General features: G+C 41.5%; 2 protein-coding genes across 3 annotated transcripts; both read right to left on the reverse strand.

Moving 5' to 3' along the window:
* Nucleotides 1–644: 644 nt before the first annotated feature.
* LOC103654858 (ribonuclease J) lies at nt 645–14,234 on the reverse strand. 2 transcript variants are annotated; one of them, XM_020552913.3, is made up of 17 exons: nt 13,857–14,234; nt 13,342–13,570; nt 9,894–10,017; nt 6,505–6,561; nt 6,194–6,385; nt 6,034–6,111; nt 5,580–5,762; nt 5,402–5,482; nt 3,914–3,979; nt 3,732–3,824; nt 3,137–3,262; nt 2,943–3,056; nt 2,589–2,684; nt 2,417–2,514; nt 1,831–2,246; nt 1,139–1,581; nt 645–987 (listed from the first exon to the last, which is right to left on the reverse strand). In XM_020552913.3, the coding sequence occupies exons 1-17, from the start codon at nt 13,987–13,989 to the stop codon at nt 892–894; spliced, it is 2,625 nt and encodes an 874-aa protein (XP_020408502.1). In that variant the 5' UTR covers nt 13,990–14,234; the 3' UTR covers nt 645–891. The 2 variants fall into 2 exon arrangements, with proteins under 2 accessions (XP_020408502.1, XP_020408503.1); XM_020552914.2 differs by having other exon boundaries at nt 9,908–10,017; nt 13,857–14,172.
* A 1,424-nt stretch (nt 14,235–15,658) lies between these two features.
* On the reverse strand, nt 15,659–19,291 carry LOC100280877 (exostosin-like). The gene is made up of 5 exons (NM_001153797.1): nt 18,815–19,291; nt 17,878–18,164; nt 17,018–17,250; nt 16,729–16,886; nt 15,659–16,235 (listed from the first exon to the last, which is right to left on the reverse strand). Exons 1-5 carry the CDS (start codon nt 19,244–19,246, stop codon nt 16,134–16,136), a joined length of 1,212 nt encoding a protein of 403 aa, NP_001147269.1. The 5' UTR covers nt 19,247–19,291; the 3' UTR covers nt 15,659–16,133.
* Nucleotides 19,292–25,133: the final 5,842 nt, after the last annotated feature.

The following is a 25,133-nucleotide window of genomic DNA, read 5'->3' on the forward strand; positions in this document are numbered from 1 at the left end:
TACGAGTAATCGGTAACAAGGTGCCGGTAGCGCGAACAACCGAAGGCTGAAAGTAGAAACATTATACCTGAACCAGTATAAATATTGCGCCCATTGAGCATACCATCCGGATCTAGAACGCGCATACACAAATTTATTCATTGGTGCTAGTTTGGAACACCGACCAGACCACTAAAGAGACACATATTAAATAGGATGCCCTAGGCAAGATATTATTTTAACTCGATGTCTTAGGTCGTGGCACAAAAAATATTTAGATCCATTCTCATAGACACAACATCACACTAATTAATTACTCCATTCGTCCTAGTATATAAATGACATAACATCTCTGTTTTAAAAACCAAAAAATATATATTTAATCTTCTATCAACACTAGTACTACTACATCAATACACATGTATCTAGACTGAAGAAGCCTTATATTATAGGACATAAACAAAAAAAATGGTTACATCTTATATTATTTATATTATGAGATAGAGAGAGTAGTTTAAGTATGATATCATACGTTGAGGGTATACCTTTCTAGCAACACCACACTTTTTATCTTATGCCAAATTTTTTAATGTTAGAGTATTGAACTATTGATACGTTAGACTAGGAATGTAGTACTCTTGACGATGACACGTCAGATACACTGATGATCTAAGCGTGGTCCGCAAGCATGTATATTGATGCACACGCACAGTAAATCGCCATCTCGATCTCGAGCTACCGACCGTCGACCTTACTCAGAACAAGGGAATCCGGTCCCAATAAATTGCCAGGTGCTGTACCTCAGTACCTGTACACAGTACATTTCATCTTATATCCTCACTACACTGACTGGGCTCTGCTACAACATATCAAATGTTCTAATAAACGTCTACCACTAAGCTACAGCCTTCTCTATCCTTTGGTTGCCATTTCCCCTTGCTGCGATAGGATCCTATCCATGGCCAAGAAATACGGCCACGTCTTCATGCTCTCCGCGTCCTTGCTTTCCTGCCAACGACAGAGAAATTACCGCTGTCAGACATTGCAACCGCAATCTGAAGCTATCTTGCTTCGTTCTACAGACGGAGCAAAACAGCCTTCTGCACTTGCTTTTCGGTGGTTTTTTTATGACTCGGAAGAAACAGAATTTATCCCTAACCTCGTATTTCTGAACTAACGATGTCCAAAGCGATTTGCACTGTGCCGGAGTACGACTTATTCCTTGCTTCAACATGTTGTCGGAAATCTCCTCCCACAGGATCATTCTTCCTTTCACGCTCTGAAATCTCTCATTCATCTCGCCACGCATCTGTATTAAGCTCTTGATTTCCTCAGGTTTCCACTTGTTCTTTTTTGAAGATTTAGCTGGAGCGGGAGCTGACTGGATTGATGAGTCCTTACCCATTATGCCAATCTTGCCAAGATTTTGCTTCTTCCCCCCATTGACAATCCGTGCAATTTTAACAGCTGTAGGAGATTTGAATGACTCCCAGAAGTGCTCCAATGTTTTAGGCTGATGTAAATCTGAAGAGAAGAATGCTTCACCATTGGAACTTGTGGTTGCATCATCCGGTGCTGTTCTCGCGGCCTCAGGAAGGGTTTCTGTGTAACAAAAGTAGTGACAGGGTCAACACAGTATCAGACAATGAAAGGCATGCGACAATGCACATCCATATGGATTTAATGAAAAACTAAAAAAACCAATACAGAATGAGATGGTTGATGCCCGTTTGAGTGTAGGACTATACCTGCCCTGCAGACCACTCTAAAGTTTCAAGACATGCTATGCGACACCTTATTCGAAGATACTACAGAATTAGAGTGATTCATAAAACAATCAGTTACGAGTACCTTCAGCTTCCACCTCTGGGTTGTCTGGGTGTGTTTTATAACTGCCTTCAAGACTCATAGCTGGACTCATGCTCAGATGGCTAGTAGCTGAGGAAGGTCCAAAATTTCCAGATGATTTAGCATCGAGGTGTTCTGAGAAACTTGCTGTGGTGTTCTCCATAGCAACCGCAATGACGTCAGGCCTCTTCCCACTATACTTCCGTACCATTTTCCTCAAGATTTCAGCTACCATCCTCTCCATGTGACTAAGTGGACAATTCACAGGACAGCTTGACAATGCAGCATGAGCTGCTTTGTAGAGTGCGTCCAACAATCTTCCATTATCAAGCCATAGACATCTTGTTGTAATCTTAAATTTTCCTTTCAAACCAGACTGCGCTAAACCATGTTCCTTCTGAGGTCGGAAGATCTCCATGCTGCAAAGGAGTAACATGTAAAATGTTTAGGTGCACCGAACAATACTATATATGGTTTACCATTTTGACTATCACAAGGTTCGACATAAATCACTATCATTTCACATGCGAGGAGAAATTTTTGCTGAAGATAAACCTAGAAAATACTCCAAAACTGTACAAGAAACTACCTGACAAAAATAATGCCATCAGATGCGATTCTCAGTCTCTCATCAATGCAGAGATCAGTGGATGTACCAAAAGCCTTATCACCATCACTATACATGAGCTGTAATATCATATATCATGTTAGATATCATAACTGCAAAAGACAGAAAAAACGACGTAAAATAAATGGTTCACCTGAAGATCCTCCTTCCCTAATGAAACAAACCCATTGGACAAAACTCTTCTGTTTCTTAGATGCGATACACCAAGCATTTCTCCATTTTTTATTACCTGCAATTATAGTAGCAATCTAAGAACCCTACCAATGCTAACAAATATGAGCTTTGCTGTATTATGGCAATGCAAATAATACTTGGATTTAAAAAAACACAGATCAAACAAGGTTCTTTGTGAATACTACACTGCTACTATAGTCCTACATTTCTTACTGCTTGTTGAAATTCAATACCCACTGCAGACTAAGAACCATGCACATATTCTCTCCGTTGGCATACAAATCCAGAGCACCAAGTTACTGAGATTACTTACAGTTGTGTGCCGTATGCCAGTTGATCTTCCAAGTGATTCATGTTCTTTGAGAAATAGGAGTTCTCCATGAACAGGCAAGAAATGTTGTGGTTTAACAATCCGAAGAACTTCCTCCTGCAAATAATAAATCAAAGGTCTCTTGTCATCTTAAGGCAACAGCACAACACCATAAAACAAGTAGAACGAAAATTTACCAGCTCCTCTCGGTAGGCATGCCCAGAGGTATGCAGGCCAGAATCTTTACCCATGATAATTTTTGGGCCAAGATCAGTGAGACGATTCATCATCTTCATTACCCGTGTCTCATTTCCAGGAATAACCTGAAAAGAAAATATATGCAGGACAATAAATTGAGATGCTAACTTCCAAAAGAAAATCATTTTTTTTTTGTGTAAGGTGGCATTCACATTTTGGAATTATTATAAAGATTAAGGAAAAATACATAACTAATTCCATATGTTTTTTCACTACTTTTTTAGAACATTACTGGAGATCTGCGAATCATTTCATTAAGAGAGAGAAAAAAAGATGGAACGACCAGAAGGTAAGCCCCAAGTTCGATAATAATTTGTACAAGCCTTCAAATATGAAAATAATTTCCTTCATAATATAAGCAAATCCTGTTCGATACAGCTGCCACCCGCCAGCATTAAGAGCACCCACTTATGTGAATACATAACCAATATAAAACAGGCCTAGATAGCTAACATGTATAACAACTTCCATGTGACTAATCTCAAATATTGTGAAAGCTATCAGGAAAATAAAGTGAAAGATAAATAGGAATACCTTAGCTGAATAAAGAAGGACATCCTCTTTTGATAGTTTAAGAGCGTGACTTCCCCCATAAGATGCAAGATTCAGAGCTGCACGTGGCTCTCCCTGGCAAAGTTGAATACAGAGATGCAAGAGTTTTAAGGTGGCTGATGAGAACAATTGAAAAATTTAGGCCTATAGCATGTATGTCTTACTTGTGAACCTGTAGTGACAACCAAAAGATCTTTAGGGGCATACGCATCCATATCCTCTACCTTGATCTGCAGGATGCTTCAACTAAGCAATTAGGAATAGTACATTCTGTAACATATCAAAAGATTGCACGGACAGAGATCATATAGCATATCAATGTGTTGATAACGTTAAAAGGTAAAATATTTTAATATCTGAAAATAACTCAACCATCAAATCAGACTATTGCTCATAATCATTTAACACACCTAAACATTTGCACAAAACAATCATGTGTTGATGCTAGCTGTAGAGGAGTTACACTTTTGGGATTTGGATGGAGCACGAGGTAATAGGTATTACTCGCCTCCTTGCCTAGCGCCTCCTGGACGATAGTTTGTCGGTGTTAGAGTTTGTGGTCAATCTATGTGTTTGTGTGGTGCGCATGTTCTAGGAACCTAAGTGAATTGAAGGTGTGTGTGGTGTTGTAAGGGTTCTTACCCTTTTTATTCTTAATATAATGATGCATAACTCTCCTGCGTGTTTGAGAAAAAAATTATGCACAACTGAGTTTGCAATTGTTTCATTATATGTTTACATTAAATAAACTAAGACCTCCCAGCAGGAACCCATAGATGGTGTCTGACTGCCTGCTAGTAGCAGGATATTTAAACAAAAACTGCTTGCATACATTTTTGCCAGGACATTGAAGGATCTGCTGGCCATTAACAAAAAAGGAAACATTGATCGCTGATAAATATTAAGGCAAACAGAAAGCTATGCACCTGGATAAATACAATCAAGAACCAATTACTCTATAAGCTGCCAGACCTGGTGCAATTATAAGTCAACATTTGATATAAAGGGGGGCAGACCTAGTGCCAAAGGCTCCCATATGACTGGGGGTCTGGGAAGTAATAAACCGAGGCAAGCCTTCCTCCTGCAAATCAGGAGAGACTGCTTCGAACCCACGACCTGGTGACCCAGTGAGACAGCTCTCATCATTGCACCAAGACTGCCCTTCTGACATGATTGGCTAAAAGATCTAAGGACCCAAATAGCATCAAGTAATTCTACAGGCTGTTAGACTTGATGCAACTAACACTCAACTATTTGAATGTGATGAGCTAAAAGATCTGTGTTCGTAAAGGTAGCAGTACTTCTCCACCAGTATTTAATTGTCACCTACCCACGTTAAACTGAAACAAAAAGCAGTCGAACACTTCAATGAACTCCGATGAGTTCTGTATATATTTTTCATTATAAGGTATATGGTAACGTGTGAGGTAAAGTGGATAGCTGAAGCTAATAAAACTATAGATTATAAAAGGATGCAGAAACAAATTATTCTCACAAAGGATGCCATCATATGTCGATACTAGCATAACAATTGCATGTATCATAAAAGTAAAAAAGTTCATTAAAAATATTGCATCATTCATAACATCATAGTAGCAATAAACACAATTACAGAAAGAATATTTAACTGGTCTAATAAAGTTGCTGCATACCAAGGTTGATGGATCCAGTGGTGCCTTTCCATCCTTGAAAGCAGCTTCAAGGTATGTCCTGAGTGACATTCCAACAAATACCTGTTCTAGCCCACCGAAACTACAACCTAGTTAAAATACCATCGAAATTGAACATAGTAAATTAACACTCTGTCAAATTAAAATTTCAAAAGGTTACCATTTTTCGACCAGTTAAATCTGCAGCAGCTTTGATGCTCCCAATTCGATGTATGTTTGAGGCAAACTGTGTCGTAATTACTCTTCCTTTTGCTTCCGAAATATGTCGCAACAATGAACCAGCAACAACAGATTCGCTGATTGATCTTCCAGGGGATAGAACATTTGTTGAGTCACTCATCATCTTGTATTGAAGGGGGAAAGAGGGATAAAGAAAGAAGCAATGTCAGGAACATATCAACAAAGATCTGCTCAAATTAGTATAGGGAGACCTAGGTGATCACTTCATTACTCTATTGATATTGAACAACTATTCCTAATATTTTAATATGTTCATACTTCATAGCTGCATGAATGCATCTTTGAAGCCAGACAACATGTGTGCAACCAAAGTCAATGACCTTCATTCTAGAAATAAAAGTAATCCATATGCACAAGATATTGGATCGACTTACAAGAGTAACACCTTCTTTAGAGAGTTCCTCCAATGCTTGTCGGTCAAAATTTTTTCCATCCACTGGTGATTCATCAATCTACAAGAGAAAATAATAAAGTTATACAAAATAGTAAAAAATACATAAAATCTAGTATAAACTTATTGCTGATCTAACTTACTTTCCAGTCACCAGTATGGAAAATTATGCCATCACCACAACGAAGCACTAAGCCACAACAGTCAGGAATTGAATGAGTTACACGGATGGGTTCAACTTCAAAAGGTCCAGCCTGAAATCTCTTTTTAATTCTTAAAACCTTAAGCCTTGATGAGAGGAAGATCCCGAACTCCTTCAAACGCTTCTTTATTAGCTGTCCAATTATCAATAATGCATTTCAAAACTCTGAAGATCTAAAAATTTTATGCAGGTCGTTCAGCAGTATAAAATGGCAATGATGAGACTAGCAATCAAAACAATTTTCAGTGTTACCTCCATGGTGAAAGATGATGCAAAAATCGGTGTTGTTGAATCGAGTGCTGGAATGACCTATTAACAGTAAAAATGTTTGAAGGAAATAAGAGCTTATGATAATTCCAAATACAGATAGAAATTCAGCGCAAAAGACTACAAAGATCTTCATAATATCCAGATACCACATTCTCCACAAAATAAATATCCAGATATCATGTCAAGTACTTCCATATTGAGATAGGAATTCTAGAAAAATCAGTAGACATATGAAGACCTTTTCACGCAAGTCGAGAAAACTTACAAATCCCTGTCTCACCCATACATAGTGGCATCATATAGCCCATATAAGAACAAACATGACCCGGACTGGGGCTGGGCCTTAGACCTGTGCTTTGGCATGGGAGAGACGATGAGATCTTTTACCCAAGCCTGAAATTCGCTCCCACCGAAAGTCGAACCCAGGATCTGAGGAGCCCTATTAGAGCCACCTAACCAGCCCATGCTGTCCAAAGTGACCCAAACAACATCGCACATGCCACAAAGATTGTGGGAAACAATAAACAAAACTGTATCACTTCAGATGCCAGATATATCCTCAAATTTAGATGGTTCACTACGGATAAATTCAGAAACTACGCCTGTTTTGGCCTATTTCTAGAGAAGAGAAACTTTTCTGATTTATTTTGCAGACACACCTTCAACTACACTAGGTATGTGTATGTTACCCATCTTACATTGCAGCCCTGCCTGTCATACAACATTCCCCCAACCCTACTCATTTGTTGTCGAAGGATATAGATGCATTGGCATGGTCCCATTCGTCTACGAAGCACCTTGCCCAGCTCAGTTGAAATGGGACCATGGTCTTTGACAGGCAGGTGCAGGATTGTTGGCCGTGACATGATTTTATCCTTGTAACAATGATGCTCACTTGCTCAGTGTGGCAGTAGCTCAACACACAAAAGTTGGCTGGTGTTAGAGTGGACACACTAACCAGTTCAACTCGAAAGCTTAAGCTATTAGGTGAAGGTAGACAATCCATTTATACATTTCAACACCCTCATTCATGTGCAGCTAGAGAACGTGCAAATAAAGGGGCGGAGACACAAATAAAGCCTCTGCCAGAATTTGAACTCGAGACCTCTGGCTTTGATATCATGTTAGAGTGGACGCACTAACCAGTTCAAGCCAAAAGCTTAAACTATTAGGAGAAGATAGTCAATCCACTTATACACTTCAACAGCCGGCGCTAGAAGTTACAGTTTTATTAAGCATTGATGAAGACGTTAACCATTCCTTTCCGCTCCAGCGCACTAATCGGCGTCCTTCTTTCTTGGTCATGAGTGCAGTTGGTCATAATATCATTGTACTTCTAGCTATCCTTGAGTGCGTGTGGGTGTGTGGGTTTGTTTGGCTTGTATGAGGTTTCTTATCCTCACCTTTTTTCCTCTTAATATAATGATACGCAGCTCTCCTGCGTTTTCGGAAAAAAAAAGACGTTAACCATAGAATCAACGCAGGGTGAATGAAGTGGTGTCAAACATCTGACGTTCTATATGAAAAGAGGGTACCACATAAACTAGAAGGGACGACAATTAGACTTGCTAGTTGTATGATGCAGAATATTGGCCTACAAAAAGACGACATGTTCGGCAAATAAGTGTTGTGGAAATGTGTATGTTGTGCTGGATTTGTGGTTATACAAGAAATGATTGAGTCCGGAATGATGATATATGTTATAGGCTAGAGGTAGCGCCAATTAAGAAAAAGCTTATCCATAATCGGTTGAGATAGTTTAGACATGTCCAACAAAGACTTTCAGAGGTGTCAATGCGTAGTGGGATCACGTGGGAGATAACTCTCACCACTAGACCAAGTATGCCCTTCATACAAGATAATATCTATTTCCTACAAATTAGAAGATCTTGCTTATCAAATCTCATTGTGGTACATTCTGTTTGCATTTTGTGTGGGACATCTCCGGCAACGCCAAGGTTCGGTGTCCAGCGGGAGTAAAATGGCTGAGGGTTCTATGGCTGTAGGTTGGATCATTCAGTTAAGGCCATTCTCATTTATGTTAATGGCACTTGTGTCCAAAGAGAAACTAAGGTGTTGCATTTCTTTTGTGCGTGTGTTCGTTGTACTCAAACCATTTTACTCCTCAATACAATGATATGGAGCTCTCCTACAGATTCGAGAACGTAAAAAATATTCATGTTTACAAACAGTATAAAGGTGCATTTTGTTGGAGTTGGATTCAACTGATATTGATCTGATTCTGAGTCTCTTAACCCATGCTCTTAGAGGAAAATAAAGTCCGCTGCTGGGAATAATGGATTATTCACTGCTGCATTATGCGATACCACAAATGAATCAGCTGGCAACTAGTATTATAATGCTGATTTTTTATGATAAAAAAGGGGAAATCCAGACTACCTATCTATTATGGCCGACACTCAGTACCACCGCCGCACTAGGGATGGCGCAGTGGCGCGGCTAGGGCTGGCGCAGCAGATGGATAAGCGTTAGTCGTAAGTCTTGGACAGAGTTTGTTTAGAAAGATGAGAGTAAGCATGGTTGTTTAGAAAGATAAGGAGGGTTTGTTTAGAAAGATAAGGAGTCAGTTTAGATAAGGATGGCTGCTAAGCCTATAAATGTACCCTTCAACCAATGAAAGATCAAGCAGGCATTAACCTTGCTCGGCTTCCCCTTTCCCCTGTGTTTACTGCTCACCCGAAGGGTACTGTTCACGCGTGAACAGTACCTCGCTGCTCTCCTCCTGCTGCCCTGACCCTAGGACGACGGCGCCCAAACACTGTGGTCCCGAGCCTCGAGCCCTCGACCTTCCCCTCACCACTCATACCACCTCAGAAGCCGCAGTTCCAACACTATCATTGCACTAAAGCAAGAATTTGGATGTTTCCTACTACCTTTGTTCAAAAATATATTCAATTTAGGATATTAGCACAATATCTAATAATCACATTTGTCCACATTTTTTCGTAGAGACCAATTTCGGAATAAAAGGAAAATCTTACAGTAGTCCATGTTCCAGATTAGTATCAGCATAAAATGATCTGGACCACTATATGTCATGAATTATGTACTACAACATTTCAAATAAAAAAAGAATATCCATCCAATGTTTCTGTAAATTACATTATTACACTAAAATTCAAGGAAGGGACAAGCACGTACCAAATTAACTACCATGTACACAAAACATCTAACTTTCAAACAAGTACAACATAATTCTCCTTCCGATGTTTAGACTGTAGGAGGCATGACTCAACAAAAAAATGTTGGTTTGAATGCAACTAATAAAGTAGTAAAGTGTGTAGCAGATCATAGCCAAGCAAACATGATGAATTGGAATGGTTTACACAATAAGCAGGAGAATTATTTACCCAAGGCAACGCACCGATGTGATCTTCATGCCCATGTGTGATGATAACTGCTTCAATTTTGTGGCTCCATTTCTTGATGAACGTGGTGTCTGGGATAATCTTTTGCACACCAAACTCATCGTAACTGACACATTTTTAAACAGACTCTAATTCAGTTAAAAATCAGCATGTGTGCTAAGGAAAATCTGTACAGAATACATCTATAATATGCAGAAAATGCTGAGTCCTTTATGTGGCATTGTGATAGACATAGACTACAAGAAATTTGTTTACTCTAGCCCTCTGCTCATAGACATGACTTTCTATTATACAGGAACTTTATTTGAGCATAAGCACATAACTGCAGAAAAAATGGTAATTGCTACTTCATTATCCAGCAGAATTATACAATAAAAATGATTATTACTTCAAGTTATGGGGAAATTATCTGTGGCACACTGACAAAGAGTGGCTTTAGCTTTTGGACACTGGAAATGGTACTATTATCAGGAACACACTGAGAAATGTTGTTCATTATCAGGGACACACCGCAGCGATTAACTTTTTCATTTCCGATAAAACTTTGTAAGATTTTTCTAAAATAGAAATTTTTACCGTTGTTGTGTGCCGCTGATAATAACTAATGTTTCTCAGTGTGTTCCTGATAAATAGTACCATTTCTAGTGTCCAAGAGCTAAAGTCACTTTGTTACTGTGCCAAAAATAATTTCTCCTAAAGTTAAATACAATTTTCCCACACACGTGGACTTCATGAAGAAAAGAATGTTAGAGATTTAGAGTATATTTAGTAATTTAGATATTGTGTATCGTAGATTGCCATATGTGCAATTGGATTACCTTGTTTCCCAAGTCTTGTACTCTATATAAACCACCTAAGGGCTCAATACAATACAATACAACCATCCAATTACACTAATTATATTCTCATTCATGATATCATGAGTCTAGATTTAGATCATAACCCTAGCTGCCACCAGCTTCCGCAACTATGCGCCCCTAGGGAGAGATTGAACTCTGTCGGGGGCAACACCACGGTTTCAGCACCCAATCCCACTATCATACTACCATTGTCATCGTCAAGCAACACCAGATCGTGATGGATATCGCGTAGGTGGTGTTGTCCGTTAGTTGGACATCCTCCGTGTCGACCTTCTCGTCGTCAGGTCGTGATGGTGTCGCACCTCACCCACTGGCACTGTCGCACGCTTGGCCATTCCATGACCCCTCCATGTCTAGCCTCGCCTCATCCACCGACGTTGTCTTGTGACGGGCTGCCCTGAGGAACCCACCCACGCGTGTTTGCTGGAGGGCCGAGTAGTGACCTAATGTGGCTAGGAGTGGTTAGGCTCTCATGCCCATGTGGCTCACAGCAGCTAACGACAAGATCGAGGCTAGAGGTCGATTGACAGACCAGGCCCACCCGCTGGCCACTGAAGTGGTCGCCCACAGTTAGCCTACTAGATCTGTTGGTCGCATGCTTCCTACTAGTGAACAGCCATGACTGGCCAAGCTCACCAGTTGGCATCTGAGGTGACGGTTAAGGGCCATCTCGCCCTTGCTCATGGTGGTCGGGAGAAACAGTGCAACTCCTAGCCCCTGCCTTGTCATGCCCCTCTTGGCCCGATCGGCCTCCCGCGAGTCTCAATCAAGCGTCGCTCGCCCCTCTGCTCTATCTCTCTACCTCTCACTGGTTTGACCATATGGGATGGGAAGAGATAAGGGGATGAGTGGGCCTTTGCTACATGCACCCAGGGCTCCTACATGAGATGCTACTATTGTATCCTTTTTGGTTTACCCGATCATTGATCGGGATTGAGTCGTCCACTGGTCGTTGACCCCGCGCATACCAACTCTGGCCCCAACATTGACTACATCAACATCTGGATCTTTGACTATGCGGCCTGGCCGGGGCATGCGATGTCGAGGGGATGATTTCCTATGTCGTGTCTCAATCGTTCCATCTACACGTCTATATTGTCGATTTGTCCTCACCACCATAGATCGGGGCGCCTCCATAGACTTTTTCCATCATTGCTCCACCTCGCGTGTACTCTATCAGTACAACCAATTATGTGCGATCCACTCGGCTCCCGTGACATCCATCACCAAGACCTAAGCGCATTTCTCCTAGCAACAGGGTTGTTGGCTTCCTGTTGTGTCGCCTCATCGAGACGCAACATCTCGCCCATGTGCCCACTTCACCATTGTAGCTACAACGTCATTCCCCACGCATCAACGATTGTGTTGTGTAATCTTTGTTGTGTTGTCCATCCGCACAAGGTTTTCGTCCTACTAATCAGATCTTCACCGTTATGTTGGAGCGCTACCTGTGAGCGCGAGGCCGCCACCGACCCTGTGCACGAGGCCGCCGCTGCTGAGCCACCAACGCCCTACGTTCGAGCTGCTCATTGTTGAGCATCCGCTCCCGCCCGGACTACTTGCCATCGAGTTTGATGCAGCCGCTCGTGCACTGCTTCTTCATCCACTATCCAGCACAAACACGTCGTCAGCATCGCCATCTCGTTCCCACCTACTTTGTCTGCTTCGACAATCGCATGTTGTGTCGGCACCTTCTACCTCGCCATTCTATGCACCACAACTGTCGTCGAGACCTCTGTTGGTCCCTTAGACATTGACACATGGTTGGGGGCCTCTACTGTGTATGACTGGTATCGGTAACACCAGCATCTGCTTTCGTCCCTGACAGGTTGCTAGGTCTAGCAAACTTAGCCCATGCCTCAGTCTAAGTGGCTTGACTGCATCATCTTCGGCATCGACCCTCATGTCCCTGTCATATCTGCCTCAATTGCATCATCACCTTTCGTCTACAATGGCCCTAACTATGTCGACCTTGGCATCGCCGCCTTCCACGACAACAACCTCAACGCATCTCGATCGTCACCATGGTGCCTCTTGTGCGCCTGCAGCTCCACCAACACGGCAACCCAACCACAACTACGTCGACCTCGGCTACCTTCAGCATGGCTTCTTCGACCACAACAATCGTGCCCTCAAGCTCGGCTACCTAGACATTAGCACAGAGGGTTATCATCTGCATGAGCTCCTTGTTAGTTTCTACTCCAAGCCCAGCATCTGTATTGCGACGTCATTCCGGCTGTGGGGGATGTTAGCATTTGACACCTCTTCTCCAGTATGTCTACGGTGCTCCTGCTATGACTGCGGGAGATATTAGAGTATATTTTGTAGTTCACTGTGGACTGCCATATGCCCATATGTATCCCTGGGTTACCTTGTCTCCCAAATCATGTACTCTATATAAATCGTTTAAGGGCTCAATGCAATACAGCCGTCCAAATAAACAAATTCTATTCTCCTTCAAAAAAAAAGTTAAGTTGTTGTACACACAAAACTATATAAGAAAGGCATTAGAAATAATAGGAGCTGAACTGTAGTGTAAGCAGGAGAAAGATATGGTTTCCATTACGTACTCCGGGAACATAACTCCAGCATCAATCAAGATATATCGGTCATAATTCCCCACAAGCATGCAATTCATGCCTATTTCGCCAAGACCGCCGATGGGGAGCACTCGCAGAGGAGGACCATCGGACCCTTCATAAAACTGCTCCATCTTTCGCTTGACCGAATCTTCCAAGCTCTTGGAGGCACCCTCAGTTTTCCTCAGCCTTCTTCGGGGGGTTCTAGATTCCTGGGGCCCTGCACGCATCAGAAGAGAATACCCTTGTCCTGTGAATATCTACGAGCACAATAAATCATGCTTTTGCATATTACATAGGTAACTTTTTAATCCCTACATCACATTACAACCAAAGTATCCTCTCGAATAAATGCAAAAAAATCCTGTTGAAGAAATGGAACCGAGATGCTTTGAGAAGTAAAATGATGCCTTTAAAAAGCAGTTACGCGTCGGCACAACATTTAACTGACTCCTAATTAGCCTTTTGAAAATGAACATGTACTGGCAGCCGCCGTGCATACACACCTTTCCCAGAGGAGGACGGGGTCGCGACGGCACAGCACGAGATGGAAACGGCGGCGGGTGAGGAGGCGGCAGCAGCGCGGCGGCGGGCGATGCCGCAGGGACAGAGAGACGAGAGTGAGGCGAGCGCCACCATGGCGGGCGGCGGCGGCGGCGGTACGCTCGAAGTGGCTCGTTCGGGCCCGTCCGTCCGAGGCCCAGGATAAGGAAGGTGGTGGCACTGGCTGTAATTTTCGCGAAATTACGAATCGAAGAGTTGGCCGAGCGGATTGCGGAACTGTGCCAGAAGGAAGGAAAAGGGAATGGTTTCTGCTTGGATTCTCTGTCCTGGACTGGAGCCTTGCCGTTCCGTTCGAGACTTCGAGATTTGGATTGGGCAACGGCGGCAGCTTGGCCCAAAATATCTCTTATCCATTTTTTTTAGAATATTTTCTTTTCGGCTCTACGCTAATACAGTACTAAAAAACTAGCCACATATGAATATATTGATTTTCTTCTATATTGTTTCTCATATTGTACCTCATCCGTGTATAGATGAAAATATAGATAGAGTGCTTTCGATTAAACGGTTGAAAACAACGTATTAGTAGTCTCCATCAACCATGTAAAATGTAGGTATTTTAATCAATTTTGTATTAAAAATACAGAATTTACAAAAAACGGATCTCTCGATACTAGAGAGAGATTAAGCTCTATTTTCCTAGAGGATATATTAAGCTTTTAGTTGACTTTGAACTTTTTCATTCTCATGTGCCTTGGGCTCCTGGCTAAGAGAGATTGAGGTCAATTGAGAAAAAACGTCCTTATATCTTACTACGGAATGCAGTGAAATGTCTATCTCTTGGTGGATATTTATTATTCATAGGTACTCCCTAAATCCATATCCACATCAAATGGGAATGGTATGGACGGAAATAGGACATAGCCACATGGTGGGAGTGATGATCATATTGTATCCTAAATCCAAGTATTTCTTTCCTACCTGCAGCCGTAGCTGTTACAACTGTTAGACTGCTGCTGCTGCAATTTATAAAAATAGAATACAATAGAAGTCGTGGTCGTAGCCGGATTAAAGCTGCAGCAAACCGTAGCGAATAAAATATTATAGAAGTCGCAGCCCTAACTTGATTCTTATCTAATAGACCAATACTCCAATAGGTGTGGACAAATAAGGGAAAAAATTCAAATTACTTCCCTCACCTATGAAAGTTGACCATATAACCCTTAAAATGTTTTTTAGTTCCATTTAGCCTCCACTTATTTAAGTTGGTTCGACCTAACCTTCAACAGAATTTATCTTTTGTTTTATTTAGGTACAAACTAAGTTTTCGGTTAAGTTTTGTTGGTTAGTACCTAATATCATACCTTAGCTTAGAAAAATATATTGTGATTTTAAAATTATTTTGATACATTAGGGATAAGATAAGATAATAATATTAATATTACAAAACTAAATATAAAATAATAATAACAATAGTAGTAATAATAAATTCTTAACATTTTTAACATAATTTATGATGTCCTCAATCACCTTAAAAATATAAATTTAAAATTCAGTTTATATATATAGAGAAAAGATAAATCTTCTCCTAATAAGATTTTTTTGTTTCTCCACGTACATGTACGTTTGTCAATATCTGTATCTAGCTAGAGTTTCGAGAAATGTTAGACTCATGTTTATATGTGTGTTTTGGGAACCCAACCCATTTGGGGTAACTCTATTCCTGCAGCCATGAACATAAGGGTTTCTATTCTAACACAACTTACAACTATCAGCTGTGTCAGAAGGAATTAAACTATGTTTCTTATCAATAATATTGTATTATACATGCATTACTTAGGCTCTCTCCAGCAGACCGTACATATAGCCGTGCAAAACGTTGTTATGTGAGACAACCTTACATGCCTGAAGCCATTGAACAAAAAAAAATGCACGGGGAAACTACATACAATCAACCAAGCTGTTCTGTGAAATATAAGAAAAGATTGAAATATGAGAAGGCTAACTATTGTTAAAAGAATCAGCTAATCTATCAATTAACCAGGACTACAGTTTTGTCATATATGCTGGACAGCGGCCAACTCTTTCTTGGACATGCTCTTCGTTGCACCATGCATAGCTAACATTATATTCAATGATCCATCCAGCTGGATATTCAAAGAGCAAATAACCAAATTGCCGTTTTCAAGGTAGCAACAGCAGGCTGTCAGACTTGGTAGTGTCTTTCTGATAGATCAGTCATTTGGGTTATCAATCAAAACTCAAGAGGCTGAGAGGCTTCAGTACTTAATTACATTATGACGCAACCACAGTTCATACATAACCATGTGGAATGCATCGTAGGAGACGGGAGGTGAATGCCACACAAAGTGTTTCTGCACCTGTATTGTAACTTAACTTGTTAGAGCAGAATTAAACTGTAACTTAGTTAGGAACCTAGGTGTTGTTTGGTTCACGAAATGTAACGTAAAGGGTAATGGTTTAAACTCGATTACTGGCGGTAACAAGTTTGAATAGTCCAGTATCAATTTTTAGTATGGTATGTGATTACGGTTGGACTAAAACAAACATGATTTAACGTTATCACTTACCTATTACGTTACAAATATTTGAACCAAACGGTACCCTAGTTATCTCAAACTGACATTTTAGAACACCATATCAAAAACAGTTGCCAAAGCAATTGATGCACAAAGTAGCTAATTTGCTACTGACATATTATTGTTATTCTGTCATACTATAGATAATTCTCCTACAGCCTAATTCAATATTTGAAATTTCAATAGTGCCAAGTGTAACTGGCCCTGCTTTTTTCTAGGGGAACAGTTAATGCAAAGAACATAGTAAGAGTACAGGTGTTCAGAATAAACAAACCTGAACTAGCGATTTATGCAATGAAATAAACTCCTCCTGTGATATAGATTTCAAGATATTCTTCAGTTGATACACATCTCTCTCCCTAAGTATAACTGCAAACTTTCTCCAGTCAAGGGCATCATTGAAAGGCAGATCATAGTAGTCTGACAGAATAACTAAAAGGATATAGAAGAATATGTATCAGAACAATGTGATCAGGAAGGAACTAAATTACTCTATTCCCATAAAAAGGAAATAGAAAGAACAATGAGATGTATTGCCAAAGTTTATAAGTAGAAATGCTAACCAGGAACACAACCATAGTGTATTGAGTCAGATATACGTGCACTGTTAACTTGTGAACCACCAGGACAGATACAGAACTTGGTACGGTAAAACTGCTTCTGATAAACTAGCTCTCCAATAGCTCTACTGATCCGATTGTTGCTGATAGCAAGTTCTGTGTCATTCTCCCAAACTCGTGCTAGGATAACCCTTATTTTGGAATTGCGATGGCCAGCCCAAAAGCCAAGAATTACCCTGGTTGAATTGCAAAACAATAATAAAATATAATTAGTAATAGGCTAAGAGCAAATAGAGTTTACGATGTAGTCCCTCTAGTTCTTTTTCTGAGGTGTATTTTGGTTAGGACACGAGAAACGTGTAAAGCTAAGAGAATGGTAGGAGAAAATGACTATGGTACCCAGGGTATTGTTGCCTTGGGAATATAACAATGACTGGTTGCGTGAATAGTTAGTCATAAATGTGATGTGTGAAGGTAAAGATTAATGAGAGGAAAAAAGAGAGAAGTCATCATTAAACAACATGCAAGCATTATATTTTAGTAATGTAGCAAAAACAAGTTCACAGCTGCAATCAACTTTGAATTTCCCTACATCTAAGTGATTTTCTTAGCATTATATTGGAGCAATGGGCAGTGTGAAACCATGTACATTTCAATATATGCATGAGAAGACAACTGGGTAAGTAATTGTGTTCCACATAGAGTTTTCATGTGACATTTGAATATTTTTCCCAATTTTTTGTGGCATTATAACCTCAGCACTAGAGTACATGAAGGACAGATAACAGTACAGAATCTTCAAAATTCATTAGGAGAAACATAGCAGGAAATCTCCACGGCACTTGAACTGAACAAACACTAACCTGTTGTCAATATCATTTCCTCCTTCGTGTAGGGCAAACGGCTGCAGTACTTGAGGAAGGGCAATATCCTTATGCGGTATAAAGTCAACATTATAGCTTGGCGAACATACAACTCTAATAGAGTTTTTCACCATGAATTTAAGTCCTTCAAATGCTCTCACACCCACATCATGGCAGGTGACGAAGAAGTGGTCTGCTCCTAGTGTCCTGTTCCAGTAAGGATACTTGTTTATCAAACCTTCTACGTAGTCCTTAACTATCACCGTCATATTCTCATATGAAGTACCCTGCAATGTCAAAACAACACACATAAATAACTACTGTTACAGGGAAACAAAAGCAGAAATAAGGCACATAATAAGCATATAAATCATATAGGGCTTCCTCAAATTCGAAAATTGAGAACTCAACAGGTATCCAAGAGGGGGACGGGGGGGGGGGGGGGGGGGGGGGGGATAACTTGAAATTATTGTGAGACAACAAGTTAATAAACCAAGGATCTTACGTCAAAGTGATAACATACAAAATCAATCAGCAGCCATACGCACACATTAATTAACACACTACAATAACCCATTACAAGTGCAAGCTCAACTAAATGAGAATTTCACAGATGCTACTCCCATTGTGAACCCATTAATCATGATTTGTCCAAACCTTAGTGGAAGCATCACAGTGCAACCAATCAAGAAAGATGATTGTAACTACACCCCACAAGTCCACATTATGATAACCAAAAGATTCAGAACAGTCTAACTCGTATTAGGCAATATTTGGCATTAACAAATGTTCACACGGGCCACCAATCGCAAAGCGGTTTGGGGCGCACTAAGGACAGTTCAACAATGATGCAATGCGCGAACAACTAATACTATCAAATATTGGGTTCCAGCGCCATGAAACGAAGGATACGGTACAAGAGAGACAGGAAAGCCACCTTGCCGCGCATCTTGTGGGGCGATATGGGGACGAAAAAGAGGTGCGCCTGGTCGGGGTCATCGGTGCGGAACCGGCTCTCTCGGATGTTCTGGAAGAAGTAGCCCTCGCTGGCGTACTTCCCCGTGAGCTTGCGAGGAGTCTGGTAGAATGTTTTGGGGTCGCCGTCCGGGTAGATGTACACCTTGAAGCTCCGCTCCATCTCCGCGTACCCCACCGCGAACGCCTCCGGAGAGTGATACACCGTCGAAGAGGAGTGGAGCCGGAGGAGGGGGCGGGACTTGTCGGCGGCGGCCGCGAGCGCGGGGTCCGCCGCGGGGCGGAGGGAGCGGAGTGAGAGGAAGGAGATGGAGAAGAGCCCGAGCGCGGCGAGGAGGAGGAGCGCGCGGGAAAGCGGTGAGGACGCGGCGGCGCCCGTGAGGCGGCCGGCCATCACCGGAAGTGGGCAGGAGGAGTGAAGTGGAGGACTCCTTGCGATGCGGGGGTGGATCGAAGGGAGCGGAGAATTTGAGGGGTTTTCTGAGGAAATATGCAGGTCGGCCGCTCGTACCACCTCAACGGATCTGCCTCACGCGAAAATGCGCGTAGGCCAGCAAGTTTAACAATAGTGATTCTAACTTTTAATTATGTCATCTACAGCCAACAATAAATAAACTTACGAAGCGTTTGGATCCTTTCATTTTATAGAAATTGAAATTCACTCAATAAAGTAACTTATTTAGTTTGGAATTCGACATTTCATCACTTTCCAAAGTTCAGATATAAGCATATCTCAAATTCATGAGGTTGAGGGTGAGAAATGATTTTATGCATTAATAGAATTGGTTTCTACTCTGTAACTTACATGACACTCTTCGTCTCACTCCTCTATAGTAAAAATGTAGCACATAAATATCTCCGACATCTTACTAATAATAGTATACAAATATATTTTGCATAAAACCGAATTAGCTTAATTGATATATGTCTAAATTATTATTATTAGAATGGAATTCAATTCCAATGATTCAAACGGGACGTTATATAATAAAGCTGGTTATAAATTTGTCTCTGAGATTAATAATAGAAGGTTAAGGCTTTATTTGGATTCTATTATTCACCTCAATCTACATGTATTAAGGTAGATTGAGATGTAAATTTGTTTAATTACACTTCAATTCACCATAATACATGTGGACTAAGGTGTAAATTAGTTTGATTACACCACAATCCACCTAAATACATGTAGACCGAGGTGAATACTAGAGTATCTAAGCAAGACCTTTTGCGCGCTGAAGTCTAAGGTGTGTGTGATCCATGGCGAGGGAAGAGGTTGTCGACGGCTGGGAGCGGCCAGAGCAGAGGAGTGGCCGACAATGGTCGACGCAAGCGGCAAATCAGGGTGCATCGGCGGCCGTGAATAGGCTTGCCTAGCAGCGCTCAGACACGGGAGGTGGCGTGCATGGAGGGAGGAGGGTCGGTGGCTGGCACGGGAGGTGGAGGGTGAGGTGGCGTGCATGGAGGGAGGAGGGTCGGTGGCTGGCACGGGAGGTGGAGGGTGAGAGGGGAAACGGAAAACCCTAGCTAGATTAGAGGTGTCAATGGAGAATTCTCCATCGGGTTTGGACACCACATATCCATCCTCATGAAGTTATATTTATCCCCATATCCATACCCATCATGGGTATAAGATTCATCACATATCTATACCCATTCGGGTATCGGGTCCCCATCCTCTACAAGAAAAACATTATCACGTTATATTTTATATGACATTGATAGTCACACCACATCCAACAACAATATATAACAAATAAATCTGACATGTAACAAGAAAAACATAGTTTACCATACAAAACAACAAAAACAAAGTGACACATGAACTGGTGGGCAGGTGACTGGTGGCTCCATGGCCGACTGTCTAGGTTTGGGTGGATGGGTGCTTAAACGGGTTGGGAGAGGTAGGGTTAGTTGTTGCACATATTGCCTATTAGGCTACACACCTAATTTTACTGGGTGAATATTACTCATGGGTAATCGGGTTTCGATGATTGCTTCTCATACATGCTTACCCAATGGATGATGATTTTGTCCCATATTTTTACCGATAGGGACACTTTCTGGACACTTTCTGTCCCATATCCTAACCCTAATAGGGGAATTCCCCACTAGTTATCGGTCCCCGTTGACATCTCTAAGCTAGATACTATGATAGTAGAACTGAAACCCTAACCGAAAGATGTATTTATAACAGAGTAGTTGAACCTAAACCCATTACACAAACACACCCCATTACAATAGGTATTACACAGTAGTTCTAAGAGTCTTGCCTCTTCTTTTCAGAACCTATGTCGATTTCTGCATTTGTCATTTGTGAAGCACGAGGTCTCAGCTAAGGATGTTCCTAAAACATCAATTTACATAACAAATATAATATTTTAACATAGATATGCATATAATTTGAAGCTATTTTTCAGTCATCTTATTAAGAATGTTATGAGGTAAAAGAATAAAATTTTGTATAATTTTTTCGTGTGCATTATTTTATGCCTACAACAAAAAAATGTGAAAAAATATCTGAATCCGTATCCGTATCAAAATTTTATACCAATTATTTAAAAAGGTATAGAACGAATTTGAGATTTATTTAATAGACTCAATGCTAAAAATAACAATATAAATTTACTAGGTGAGTGCCCGTGCGTTGCAACGGAACCGTATAATAACACGATAACTTATGTACATATAGGTATGTGCCCATACGTTGCCACGGAAGTTAAAAATTAGTATAAAACATAGATACAAAATGACAAACATCAATATTACAGAAAAATACACAAGCAGTTGCAGCAACATCCTAGACTGAGCATTCACAATATGAAGTAGCCAATGACATGTCTATTTCCCAACAAGGCACACGAATATTTTCATATAGATTCCAATAAAGATGTTGTAATAACACAAATAATACCACTTGTGTAGCAAAAAAAATTACAACAACTGAATTGCCTAAATTGCTAAAATGTCAGTGCCTAGCCAATCACTACTACAATTAATCCCCACACCTTTCATTAAATTCAAAAATCCACAGAGTAGAAAAACCAGCTCATATATGTGAATACTGCACAAGACAATGAAATGAAAATGAGATCCTGAATTCAACATCACAAAAATAAAAGAAAAGGATAGGCCCTAAAGCTTATCTTATTGTCAGTTGATGATAGCATGATTAAAGCCTCTGTTGGATAAACTGTTTCTCATCCTAAAATGCTTTCTAGAATCATGGTTGATCTTAGAGGCATACTTATCACCATGTGGGGATAGAACAAAACTGTTTAAATGTGGCTAGAAGACATGAAAAAAATAAATAAGATACACATTCTTTGTAACGATGGGGGACAATTTTGTTGTAGTTCAAGGAGAACTCAGCATCTAACTATAAATCCAATTTCTAAATGTCCAGATACTAACAATGTAAGGGTCAAAGGCATTCGAAATCTAGCTGAAGTTAGGACCAAAATCTGTGCATGGTTCAGCATGTGGTCTAGTTGTTTTCAGCAGTTCCATAAACCACCATACAGTGTGATACATGAACGTCCATGGCACTTTCGATACTCAATCGATGCCCGTTAGAGGACTGTCCGACAAGCACTCCAACCTTCATTGTGTTGTACTTGAACAACCGCGCGCATTCTTTGCCCAACAAACATGTTCAAATTCTTTGCATCGACAAGTGCTTCAGGGCTTGATGTGTCCATCTCTGCAAAGTGAGGATTCAGAATTTCATATCATTCAATCCAATTCAGTACTACCATCTACCAAACAGTGAAGCACATAAACTACACACATCTTCTAGTCACTAACTCACTATAAAAAACGTCATATCAAAGATTGCAGTATGATGAATAAGTGCTTGGATAGGACCTGTGAAAGGGAATTAGGCTTACACCTAGTTCCTAAATAATTTTGGTGGTTGAATTGCCCAACACAAATCTTTGGACTAACTTGTTTGCCCAAGTGTATAGTGTATACAGGTGTAAAAGGTTCACACTCAGCCAATAAAAAGACCAAGTTTTGGATTCAATAAAAGAGCAAAGGGGCAACCGAAGGCACCCCTGGTCTGGCGCACCGGACAGTGAATAGTACCTGTCCGGTGCACCAGGGGACTCAGACTCAAACTCGCCACCTTCGGGAATTTCCAAGGCGACTCGGCTATAATTCACCGGACTGTCCGGTGTACACCGGACAGTGTCCGGTGCGCCAAGGGAGGTCGGCCTTAGGAACTCGCCAGCCTCGGGTTCGCGCGGCAGCCGCTCCGCTAAAATTCACCGGACTGTCCGGTGTGCACCGGACTGTCCGGTGTGCCAGCGGAGCAACGGCTCCCTGCGGCGCCAACGGCTCCCTGCGGTGCATTTATTGCGCGCGCAGCGCGCGCAGACGTCAGGCACGCCCATACCGGTGCACCGGACATCAAACAGTACATGTCCGGTGTGCACCGGACACCCAGGCGGGCCCACAAGTCAGAAGCTCCAACGGCTAGAATCCAACGGCAGTGATGACGTGGCAGGGGCACCGGACTGTCCGGTGTGCACCGGACTGTCCGGTGCGCCATCGAGCAGACGCCTCCAGCCAACGGTCAAGTTTGGTGGTTGGGGCTATAAATACCCAACCACCCCTCCATTCATTGCATCCAAGTTTTTTCCACTTCCCAACCACTTACAAGAGCTAGGCATTCAATTCTAGACACATACAAAGAGATCAAATCCTCTCCAATTCATCACAACGCCCTAGTGACTAGAGAGAGTGATTTGCCGTGTTCATTTGAGCTCTTGCGCTTGGATTGCTTCTTTTCTTTCTCACTTGTTCTTGAGATCAAAACTTCATTGTAATCAAGGCAAGAGGCACCAATTGTGTGGTGGCCCTTGCGGGGAAGTTTTGTTCCCGGCTTTGATTTGAGAAGAGAAGCTCACTCGATCCGTGGATCGTTTGAGAGAGGGAAGGGTTGAAAGAGACCCGGCCTTTGTGGCCTCCTCAACGGGGAGTAGGTTTGCAAGAACCGAACCTCGGTGAAACAAATCTCCGTGTCTCACTTGCTTATTCGCTTGGGATTTGTTTTGCGCGCTCTCTTGTGGACTCGTTCCTTATTACTAACGCTAACCCCGGCTTGTAGTTGTGTTTATATTTGTAAATTTCAGTTTCGCCCTATTCACCCCCCCCCCTCTAGGCGACTATCAACCTGTAATGCAAAACATGTAATAGAGTTTTGTTCGCATTGTGACTTGTGAATGGGTTACAATATACATTCAGCCTGAGATAATTTTTGGTCATTATGAATGTGATACCATCATATTTGGAATGCCTAATAATTCTCAATAAGTGGCCTTCAGAGTTTCTGCTAACATAATTTGTTATTCAGAGTTTCTGCTAACATAATTTGTTAAAAGGAACATCCATGATTGCAGCTATGGGTGGTGGATCACGCCCAGGCTCGGGGATGGCGTGTTGTTGTACATGAGCAGCCAAACACGACTCATCTCCACTCCTGTAGAATAGACACACATCCAGTAACAATGATGGTATCACATCCAAACCTAATTTGTAAACAAATCACAAATGAAAATGAAAGGTGTCTATAAATTAATGAAGCTCCATCTCGCTTAAAAAACAAAAAAATGAAGCACCCATATCACATAATGCAAATGCCCCTGCTGGTTATAATAAAGTGACCGACATCGAGAGTCATGAAAGTATGTAGTCAAGGATTGGATGGAGAATCAATAAGGCCAGATACTATGTTATACCAATTTTATGTCATGTTTCGTGTTTGTACCAGAAAGATGCATCAACACCATGCGGACGTGTCCTGGTTTTTCTCACCTATACTTGGAGCTCATTGCCTTAAGATACACAATGGCCTCGTCAAGCATGGATGCCTTGTCGGTCTGCTCTCCCAAAATAAAACATCACAACAGAAACACATTAAGGTCAAATCTAGCATGAACACAACTGAACATCAATCGACATAAGGCAATGAGCTCACAGAAGGTTGCAGCAGTAGCTCCAGCAAACAGGCCTGGGAAAATGAAGAATAAGCATTAAAGGCACAAGCAAACCTTCTCCAGAAACAGCCTAATCTCGACAAGAGTCCATACAATGGGGTGGCCATCCACCGAGAGCCCCTTGGCCTTGCGGAGGAGGTAGTAGACGATGTCCTGGCAATAGCCAAGGAGCTGGTGGTTCTTCGCTTCTAGGTACCTGATCCTGTGGCAATTCCTGCACGGTTGTCACCTCCAAACTCTCCTACAGCCTTCTGAGCATCCTCCAACTCTTTTTGTGAGATC

Source organism: Zea mays, chromosome 4, assembly GCF_902167145.1.
Source record: "Zea mays cultivar B73 chromosome 4, Zm-B73-REFERENCE-NAM-5.0, whole genome shotgun sequence".
NCBI lineage: Eukaryota > Viridiplantae > Streptophyta > Magnoliopsida > Poales > Poaceae > Zea > Zea mays.

What these genes read in the sequence shown, in the direction of transcription:
- LOC103654858 (XM_020552913.3), bottom strand. Translation starts at nt 13,989, where the DNA reads ATGGTGGCGCTCGCCTCACTCTCGTCTCTCTGTCCCTGCGGCATCGCC. An exon ending in TTGTCACTACAGGTTCACAA is followed by an intron (nt 3,825 to 3,913) that starts GTAAGACATACA and finishes CAACTTTGCCAG; the next exon opens with GGAGAGCCACGTGCAGCTCT. An exon ending in GATGGCATTATTTTTGTCAG is followed by an intron (nt 2,247 to 2,416) that starts GTAGTTTCTTGT and finishes ACTCCTTTGCAG; the next exon opens with CATGGAGATCTTCCGACCTC.
- LOC100280877 (NM_001153797.1), bottom strand. Translation starts at nt 19,246, where the DNA reads ATGGCCGGCCGCCTCACGGGCGCCGCCGCGTCCTCACCGCTTTCCCGC. An exon ending in GGAAATGATATTGACAACAG is followed by an intron (nt 17,251 to 17,877) that starts GTTAGTGTTTGT and finishes CAATTCAACCAG; the next exon opens with GGTAATTCTTGGCTTTTGGG. An exon ending in TGCATAAATCGCTAGTTCAG is followed by an intron (nt 16,236 to 16,728) that starts GTTTGTTTATTC and finishes GTTACAATACAG; the next exon opens with GTGCAGAAACACTTTGTGTG.